Source organism: Carlito syrichta, unplaced genomic scaffold (genome assembly GCF_000164805.1).
Source record: "Carlito syrichta isolate Samal-C Ts95f unplaced genomic scaffold, Tarsius_syrichta-2.0.1 Scaffold100609, whole genome shotgun sequence".
NCBI classification, from domain to species: Eukaryota; Metazoa; Chordata; class Mammalia; order Primates; family Tarsiidae; genus Carlito; species Carlito syrichta.
Window position 1 is genome coordinate 31,773 of NW_007044705.1, and position 10,383 is coordinate 42,155.

Here is a 10,383-nt window from a genome sequence, read left to right on the forward strand (position 1 = left end):
GGGGGAGAGAGAGTGAGAGAGAGAGTGAGAGAGAGAGAGAGAGAGAGAGAGAGAGAGAGAGAGAGAGAGAGAGAGAGAGAGAGATGGAAGCTTTTCATACTACTGTCATGCTGTGTAGGAAAGGTTCTACAAGGCCACTGAAGAGCTGCTCTGTGAGTCCCTTGAAGGAAGGGCCTGTCTTCATATACTTGGCACACTCCGTGGCTGAGAGACCATGGAAGGCATGGCCTCTATGCAAATGCAGCGATGGGTCGATAAGTGCAGCAGCTGGGCCCCTTGGTCAGTTGCATGCTCTGAATTTCCCCTGTATTGGAGGTGTGTACCACAGATTTCCAGTGCGGCAGAGAAGCTCTGTACCCCTGGGGAAAAGCTTTCACTGACTAGCATTCTGTAAAGCCCTCCATTACTATTCATCTACCTTATCATTATTAAATTAGAGGAAAAAGGAAAGACAAAAAAGTAAAAGCGAATGTTACTCAAGTAACAAAAATCTGCAAAGTTTTTACACCTTTAAATAATGCATCAAATGTTTTATTTCTCCCAGTAGTTCATATGCAAGTAATTGACTCTCAAAACATTTTTAAAAATACAACAATAGATATTATTATACTTTACCAATGGATTACTTCTGTCCTAGGAGATGAAGTAAAAAGGTTACAAATACTTGAAAGTTTATTTTTAAGCCTCTGAGATAATAAGTTTGATTTTTACAAATTTTCTTGGTTCAATGCTGTATAATGCATTTTTAGAATAAACCATCAGTATAATATAATTTCATAAATATCTAGGACATTGTCAATAATTGTGATTCATATGAAAAATATAATCAGATATCCCAATTCCTGATTAAGTCAGTTTTAAATACACAAAATATGAGAACACTTGTTGTGAAATCATTTATAATAATTCTTTTTATAAACTGCAATTAACCACTAATATAGAAATTCAGTTTAAAGCTAGAAGTTTTATACTGTATATGGTACTTTTCTTCACAGAAAAAGAAAGAATGATGTTGGAAAGACAATGACTACCAGAGATCAAACATTTGGGGCTTTGGTAATAGCGTCTTTTAGATTATACATTAAATATAAATAACACTAGGAAAATTTTTTAAAGTTTTATGGTCAGGCCTTAAAAAACATGAATAATGATGAAAAAACCACGATCATATATAAACAAAAATACAGCAAACCAAGCATATTCACATCTTCATCTCATCATTAATTCACTGATTTGAAATAAATGCCATGTTAAACACCAAGTGCAAATCTAAAGGTTCATTTGAAAAAAATAAGTATTTTTGAGTATTTAAAAAAAATTTTTAATAGGCAGTGTATTTTTGACCAAGAAAAGTGAGATGCACAAATACTGTAGTGAATTGATTCTCATAGGCCTGATCCCTCAAAAAAACACAACTAACACTTATTTTCCACAATTTTGTAATATATGCCTCATTTTACTTCCATATAAAGCAACTAGGAACTTTTCATTCTTCCTAATAAGTATTTAAAATACACTTCTAGGTTTGCATTAGAACTAAATGTTAATTTATGATGTCTTTAAAGTCTTTTAACTTCTAGGAAACAATTTCTGGGAATATAAAAATATAGAATTTTACATATTTCAGAGTCTTGAAAAACTTAAAGTGTAACATTTTCATGTATTAGCAAATTATACTTGTGCCATATAAGCTCATCCTGAAGGAGTAAGTAACTTCCAACATTTTGTGAATGCTGCACTACAAGAACATTTAGATATTGTAAGGTGTGATTGTCCATATTTCTTTCATTAGAGTGCAAGGAGGAAAAACAAAATAAAATAAATACCAAAATAAAACATATTTTGTTAAGAGAAAAACAGTGTTTTCGTGAAAAGAAAATGGAAAAAATGTCAATTCTCCCATTAGCTGCTTGTCTTCAAATCAATTACCTGGTTTACTACAAATGTTATCTCAGTTCAATTATCGAACAAATTACCCTTAAACAAAATGTCAAAGTGTCCAACATTTGTCCATGAGCAGAACCTTTCAAAGAACACTAGTGATTCTAAGCTCCTCTCTTATTCTTCAGTAAGGTTTGTAATTAAAAATAAGCCTACTGCTCTTTGCTTCATAGTTTTAATATTAGTGAAAATTTCACTCTGAGCTTGAAGTGATGCTTCTTCAAGAGTCTGAGTCATTCATACGGCAGTGTAGAAATGCACTGGTGACATACACATGGCTACAAAATTGGAGTAAAAACTAAAAAGAAAAAAACCCAAAACCAGAAAAATAAAATAAAGAGACTGCTTGAAAATTGTCTTTAGACAAAGCAGAGTATTTACAGATAAGACTGGTGACTGGATTTTTCCTCAGGTGTAGCCCTCTGGGATCTGTGACTAAGATGGTATCTGGGGCCTGAGAAATCTCAGGGATGATTGCTTCATCAATTTTTGCTGGTGTCTTGTTGACTGTGCATCTTCAATGGCATTATACGCTCTCTGCAAAACAAAATACTTATTATGAATTTTAAAGACAAGTACAGGCTCTTCTGGTGGAAGAGAACAGTACAAAAGGAAGAACAGGAGCTTGCTACACAGGCCAACAGCTGAGGACAAGGACACAGGCCAAACATGTCACACAAAGCAAGACCCTCCTCCTGCCCTACTGAGTCCAAAGTATGCTATGTTAAACTTACATATCCACCCAAAGTTATAACTGGAATAACTCTGGGGACCAATAATGGGTACTGTTAATTGTAACACGACAGGCTTAAAAAAAAATCTTTCAGCTAAAAACCTTGAGCGGTGCTCTTTAAAATAAACTGTTTACCTCTGCTGTGGCAGTATCCTTCAGGTAAACCTTCCGAAGACATCCTTGACTGGCACTGTCTTTTATATGGAACAGCCCCTGATCCTGTTTCAAAAGAAACAATGACAAAAACAAAATTATTTTGGGGCAGAAAAAAAATCATAATCTTTAACTGCATGCTTAAATGTCAACTCTATTTTATAACCAATATACTAAGCAAATACAAATATGCGAGTATGATATGAAATAAATCATCTTGGTACAAGGAGAAATGTTCTATATGTGAGTTGTTAGAATTTATAAAATTAGATGAATATATATCTATCTGTATAAAATAATGGCTTTCTGCAGGCTATGATAAACAACCTACAGAAATACCACTTGATAACTCATCACACCTGACAAATCAAAAAACCCTTCCTTCATTTCCTTGGCTGATAGATAAAATTCTTATATAATGTAAAATACATTGAGTCAATTCTTACCACTGATGTGAAAGAAAAGTGATAACTGAGAACACTAAAATATATGCACAGTGACAAAGTCTTTCCTAGTTTGAAAACTATGCTTCATACACCAAAGCATTCTTTAGCTTCTGATACTCCACAAGAAGGTAACACTAAAATATAAAATGGTACAGTGACATGGTAGTTCTTTTATTTGTAAACTTTCATGGCAGGAAAAGTAAACATGAAATTAAAGGATGACTATACTCACATCGCTATTAAATTTTGTGGTAAATGTTTTCAGATAGTTTTACTAAGAGAAATAACATTGTTGTTTAAAATAAACAAATATACTACAGAAATTATCATATCTGGAACAACAATTTGCAATTTTTTAAAGGTATGAAAATAAATTTGTTTTGTTTTGTTTTGTTTTAAGTTGGAGTCTCACTATGTCACCCAGACTGGAGTGCAGTGGCCACTCCCGACCACCGCAGCCTTGACCTGCTGGGTGCTGGCGATCCTGCCGCCTCAGCCTTCCAAGTAGCTGGAACTACAGGCGCGCGCTACCACGCCCAGCTAATTTTTGATTTATTGTAGAGATGAGGTCTCGCCAAGTTGCCCGGGTGGGTCTCGAACCCGCGGGCTCAGGCAATTCACTCACCTCAGCCTTCCAAGGTGCAGGATTACAGGCTGAGCCACTGAGCCTGGCTAAAACTTTTTTTTTTGAGTTGGAGTCTCACTCTGTCGCCCAGACTGGAGTGCAGTGGCCACTCCTGGCCACCGCAGCCTTGACCTGCTGGGCTCCGGCAATCCTTCCGCCTCAGCCTTCCAAGTAGCTGGAACTACAGGTGTGCGCTACCACGCCCGGCTAAGTTTTTTATTTATTGTAGAGATGAGGTCTCACCAAGTAGCCCAGGCGGGTCTCAAACCCGTGGGGGCTCAGGCAATTCACTCACCTCAGTCAATAAATTTTAAAATATATTAAATGTAATATAATAAACACATTTTTCAAAGGAAGTACTTGAGCCTGTGAACTAAGCAAAAAATGGGGTATCATTTTTGCTAATTACTATGTAATCAAAATAAAAGTGCTTCCTTAGAAAATAATGGAGAAGATAGACATAAAAATACTGTTACATACTTAAATTGTATTAGCATTCCATAAATGCCAAATATTATAAAACATAGGTAATTCTTGATATAATATCTATTTTTACTAAATCTTTTGCTAATTTGAAAATCTTTACAGAACTGTCTAAGATTATAGCAAAATAAGGGTCCATATGAAGTTAAAAAAAAAAACCTATTTACTACTGCTTAATTCTAACAAAAAAAAGGAAATATCAGCATATCAGAATACTAATTCTTTGGGCAGGTAGACTAGTATTTCACTCTAAGCAATCAAGGACTGTCAGGAAATAAAGTACAGTTACACAAATAAGTTGATTATATCTTTACATCTCAGCATATAATAATAATAATGATGATGGCATTAATCCTTCAAACATGTTGTGTAGCTAACTGCAAAACAATCTGAAAGCAATACATTCTTGGCTCTAAAGATATGATTCATGTTTCCTTACCTTAATTGAAAATTTCAGCATATTTTCATTGACACTAGGAGGAAATACAAAATCTTCAAATGGACACTGCCAGTCCACGGACATGTGACCTAGGATTTCAACTTCCTTAACACACAAAACTCGCCTATTTAGCAAAAGAAAAAAAAAAAACGTACAGGTAGTGATAAAGACAGTCAATTATTCTCATTAATATTTCATTCTGCTAGATTGCACAGGTAGCATTTGATTAGTAAATAATAAAAACTGAACCTAAAAAAAAAGCACTTGACATAAAAAAATCTAGATAACTGTCATAGAGCAAATATAACAACTATCAACTAACAATGCAGATTCTCAAAAATTCCCCTTCTGCCAATCTTGCAGAATTCAGAAAAGGGTAACTTTTTTTTTAAGCTGACTGATAACCTGATAGGAAAATCATCTTTGAAACACATAAGGAACAGGCTACACACTCATCTGGGAACAATAAGGCAGGAGCCCCTGAAATGTTTTATTTGGAAAATGATTAACTGCTCTTTACTGTCAGTCATTTATGCCTTCCAGTCAGGAAAGAGTGTGAAGGAAATGTCACAAACTTCAAATGTCAGCAAAGATTCATTGCAGGTCTACTAATAAATATCAGGTTTGAACACTTTAACACTAGTATACTTTATCACAGAGTCAGTATCTCATTTTACTCACTAGCAATAAAAAAAATAGAATCTTTAAAGGGCATCTACATTGATTTCCCAGTGTGTTATTCGGTTTAATTACTGATATAACTATACTTGATTTTAAGTTTTTATCACAGAAAGCAAAACTAGAAAGTTAGAAGAATCATTAACTCAACAAACACCTAGAGTGCCAGAGAACAAGGAGGATGAAAAACAGGCTAGAAGAGTAAATAAACATAAATAAATGCTACAGCACAATCAGACACGCGCTACAGCAGAGTATGCAAACCTTCTGGAGCACAGGGGACAGGGGCAGCATGTAAGCAGGTGGTAAAGCAGGTGGCATAAAATGAAGATCTCTGTGTGGGAAAGGGGAGACAATAATCCAGACAAAGGGGACGGCATGTATATAAGGACCAAAAGGGCAGACTTCTCTGAGGACTGTGGAGGTCTGCAGCAGAAGTGCCAGATACACACAGTGGTGACGGGGTGAGAAACGAGCTTACTGCCAGATCTTGAAGAACTTTTCTTTTTGTCATTTTAAGAAATTTCAACTTTAGTCTACAGGAATGGAAATAACACATAACGTTTCTTATTTTAGAGTCACAGTTCTAGTGGCCAACAGAAGGGAGGTGGTGGAGAGACTGGCAGCAGACAATCAAGGTAAGCAGTTGCTGCAATAGTCCAATCTGTAGACTCAGGGAGGCAGTAGCTCTGAGAAGGGTAAGAGAAGGCTAGGCTCCAGATGTTTACAAGGTGGATGGGAATGCAGGTGGTGACCAATGGGGAGTGGGGACTGAAATAGACCCTAGCACTGTGTTTCTCAGCAAAGGTGCTTCTGAAATGCCAGGCTTGTTTTAGACTGTGTTATACACAGTAGGAAGTTCAGCATCCTAGCCTCAGCCTTGTAAGTGTCGGCCATGTCCTCCAATCACTGTGGTAATCTCCAGCTCCCATATGTTTCAAAACAATCTCTAGGAAGTGGACACCACTTCCTGCAACTCCAGCCCCAGTTGATAATCAGATGGCAGAACTAAGAGTTAAAGAGGGCTGTTACAAGGACACAGGGGTCTTAGTCCTACAGCTGTAGGAACTGAATCCTGCCAACAACTTTAAGTGAGCTTGTGGATTCTGCTGAAATTTGTTGTGCAGTAAGAGAACACTTAAATAATCTCTAACTGGTCTCCCTGCCTCCAATCTTCAACTCAGCATCTAAACTGCCAGGGATCTTTAAAAACTGCAGACCTCACCTCACCACATTATGCCTTGTTTACAAGTGGGATAGAAAAAAAGAGAGATTACTCTTGCGTGTACTGTGTGCACATACCTGTGTGTGAGAAGCTGTGAGCGATACCAAATAATAAAATAACAGACAAAAGCCCAGTTACAAAAATCCGGTAATTCTCTATCACGTTGATGTTTTTTATAAAACCCAGACCCTTAAGATTTTATGAGCAATAACCTATGACTCTTGTTTCATCCCCCAACGCATCCCCACTAGCATCCTACCAACTAGCCATCGCGAGTTGATTTTACTGGTCAAAGTGCCATATGTTTGCACCTCTACTTGCCTTTCGTTTACCTGTGTGGTAGCTACATACTCTAAGAGTCGGCTCAGGTGACTCCTCAACTAAAAAGCCTCCCTGACCCCTTCCCCATAACACTTTGGTCCCCATCTTGCTGGACCAAGAGTTTTTCCTATGTCCTCAGAGTCTCATTCCATCACTTTTTTTTGTAGAAACCCTCCTTCAGATGGAAAGAGATAGAGATGTAACTTTAATCTCTGTACCTTGGTATCTGTCATATGTTTATGATAAAAAACAATGATAAAATTCTCAATAAAGATTACTGAAATAAATTATGGCAGAGTTAGGATTACCTAGTGAAAGCTATAGCCTGAAATATGGAGGTCATGAAAACTTGTGTTTTGTTAATGAAAACTCTTAAGAAAAAAATATTGAGACCAAATTTTGGGTGAATTTCAATATAGAAAAATTAATGGTGCTATATATTAGAAAATCCAACAAATAACAATATATCGATAAACATTGGTTAAAAATGACTTATATCATTAATTTGCAAAATGCTTTTTAAAGTAAGAAAGAAAAAGGCTAACATACCAGCAAAAAACAAGTTAAAAATCTAAACAAGTAATTCGCAGAGCAGAAAATATAAATAGATGACGATATATTCAAATGTTTATACTCATTTAGTAATCAAAGAAATGCCAATTAAAACAAAAATTATTTTCCATCCATTAAGCTAGCAAACATAAAAGTTTAAATGATAATTACCTAGTCTCAGCAAAACAGCATCACAATATATGACTTTTCATATCACTCACATGACTTATATTGTGAGTAGTCTAAATCATATATTGTGAGTTATATGTGAAAAACTGATATAACCTTTCTGAAAAATGACTTGAAAATATATAGAACAGATCTCAAACATCTTCACAGCTTTTGAACCAGCAATCTCAATTTTAAGAATTTATTCTAAGAAAATAACAGAAAAAAATATTTTGCTACAAATACATAATATCAAGAAACAGAAAACAATGTCAAATAGTAAGGGAGTCTTTAAATAAATTATAGCATATTGACAAATACAAAATTATGCAGTCATTAAAAATCATGTTGCCAAAGAATAGTTGATGGTTTGGGAAGATGATCACAGTATGCTGTTACATGAAAAACCTACGTTACTAAAATGTACACAGTTTTTGTAAAATATATATTGCAAAAATCTGATATGCCAGTTAATAGCAGCCATCTCTAGATGGTAAGACTGGTGGTAAAGAATATTTTAGAGGTCATCACATAATTTATTATTCAAACCAAAACATGTATAAGAATAAAAGGAGTAGCTATTAATAATCACATTGGGATAAAGATACAAACCTGTCATGGCCTAGGTAAACCAGAAAGATATGGTTACTTTAGTTATAGTCATTGTTTTAATTACTTAAATGGGGTGGCAAACTATGGCTTTCAAGCCACATATAGCCCAGCGCTTGTTTTAATAAACAAAATGTTACACAAATGCAGCCATGCTCATTCTTTTACATATTGTTCATGGTGTTTTCTCACTACAAGGGCAGAGTTAAAAGGTGGAGAAACAGTCCTCAGAGCCCTTAATAGTTACTATCTAGCCCTCTGAAGAAAGTCTGCTGGCCTGGTGCAGTGGCTCATGCCTATAATCCCAGCATTTTGGGAGGCTGAGGTGAGAGGATTGCATGAGTCCAGGAGTTCGCGACCAGCCTGGGCAATACAGTGAGACAAGACCTCATCACTATAATGAATAAGAAAAATTAGCCGGGTATGATGGCGCATGCCTAGTCCCAGCTACTTGGAAGGCTGAGATGGAAGGATTGCCTAAGCCCAGCAGGTCAAGGCTGCAGTGGCTGTGAGCATGCCACTGCACTTCACCTGGGTGACAGAGTAAAACTCTGACTCAAAAAAAAAAAAGTCTGCTGACTCCTGATATACATTATCTGGAATGAATAAGTACAACTTTAGCAATAAAAAATAAAAATCGAGCTGGACATAGTGGCACACACATGTAGACCTAGCCACTCAGGAGACTAAAGCAGGAAAATCATTTGAGCCCAGAAGTTCGAGTCCAGCCTGGGCAATACGGTGAGACATCATCTCTTCAAAGAAAATTATTTTTAAGAGTACTAAATTTGGAAGAAATGCTAATATTTTTATGTAATCATCAAAGGTCAAACAGATTAGCAAAATGATATTAATAACTAACTAAATCATCGAAATTCCTGTAGACAAAGTATACTGAAGCTAGCAAGGAAACTAAGTCATTTTACTGGTCAGGAATATTATTTTACTAATTGCCTCCTAAAAAAGCTCCATCAGTGAATACATTTTAAATTGCCATGATGTTAAAATTTACTTGAAGAAAAAAACAGACATATAATGTATACAGTAATAGTCCCACAGAATGCCTTCAAATCAAATACTAAAATAGTATGGTATTACTAATTGATTCCCACTGCCTAGTACTGAATTATATAAAGGATATATGATTTAAAAATGAATTAACACATTGTTACTTTCAGCTAAATATATAATAGATACAAACATTTTTGGTTTAACCTAGTGAAAAAAGCATAAAATTATGGGCATAAAAAGTAAGTGATTACTTTTCAAGGTCATAAAATCTTTTTTTAATTACCTTGTGAGTATTTTCCCCTCTTGACTGATGGGAAAATTAGATGGCTGGATAACCTTCTCTTTGAAAAACATATAGGTTTGAAAGTCTGAATCCTATCATTCAGCTTTCCTTTCTTTCCTTCTAATCCAAATAGACATAAATGCAGTAGTGAGGAATCGAATGCAGATTTTGCTTGCTTTGCCTCAATTTTACAAAACACATAACTTATAAAGCTCTGAAAATTAGTCATCTGTAATTGTCATTTGGGAATAAGTTTATTATCTAGAGTGAATCCCAGGACATCAAACTTGGTAGCTTAGTTCAAGTTCATTTATTTGGAAAAATTACCTACCACTTCCAAATGCTTAGGAAAATCTGGGATAAAACACAGAAATGATGTTATCCCATGAAAGGTGTATGTTAATCACCCCAGGTAAAACCTAGTATTAAAAAGTGATTCCTAGCCAGGCTCGGTGGCTCAGCCTGTAATCCCGTGCTTTGGGAGGCTGAGGTGAGTGAATTGCCTGAGCCCGCGGGTTTGAGACCCGCCTGGGCAACTTGGTGAGACCTCATCGCTACAACAAATCAAAAAATTAGCCGGGTGTGGTAGTGCACGCCTGTAGTTCCAGCACATGGAAGGCTGAGGTGGAAGGATCACCAGAGTCCAACAGGTGGAGGTTGCAGTGGCCGGGAGCGGCCACTACACTCCAGTCTGGGTGACAGAGTGAGACTCTAAC

General features: G+C 36.1%; 1 protein-coding gene across 1 annotated transcript in view; it reads right to left on the minus strand.

The window, feature by feature from the left end:
• Nucleotides 1–499: 499 nt before the first annotated feature.
• The window catches only part of LOC103266374 (vacuolar protein sorting-associated protein 13C-like), a 57,981-nt gene continuing 48,097 nt past the window's right edge, over nucleotides 500–10,383 (minus strand). The window contains exons 24-26 of the mRNA XM_008063978.2: nucleotides 4,821–4,944; nucleotides 2,810–2,893; nucleotides 500–2,478 (exon numbers count right to left, since the gene is read on the minus strand). Coding sequence (XP_008062169.1) covers nucleotides 2,377–2,478; nucleotides 2,810–2,893; nucleotides 4,821–4,944 — 310 coding nt within the window. The 3' untranslated portion in view covers nucleotides 500–2,376. The remainder of the gene's footprint in view (nucleotides 2,479–2,809; nucleotides 2,894–4,820; nucleotides 4,945–10,383) is intronic.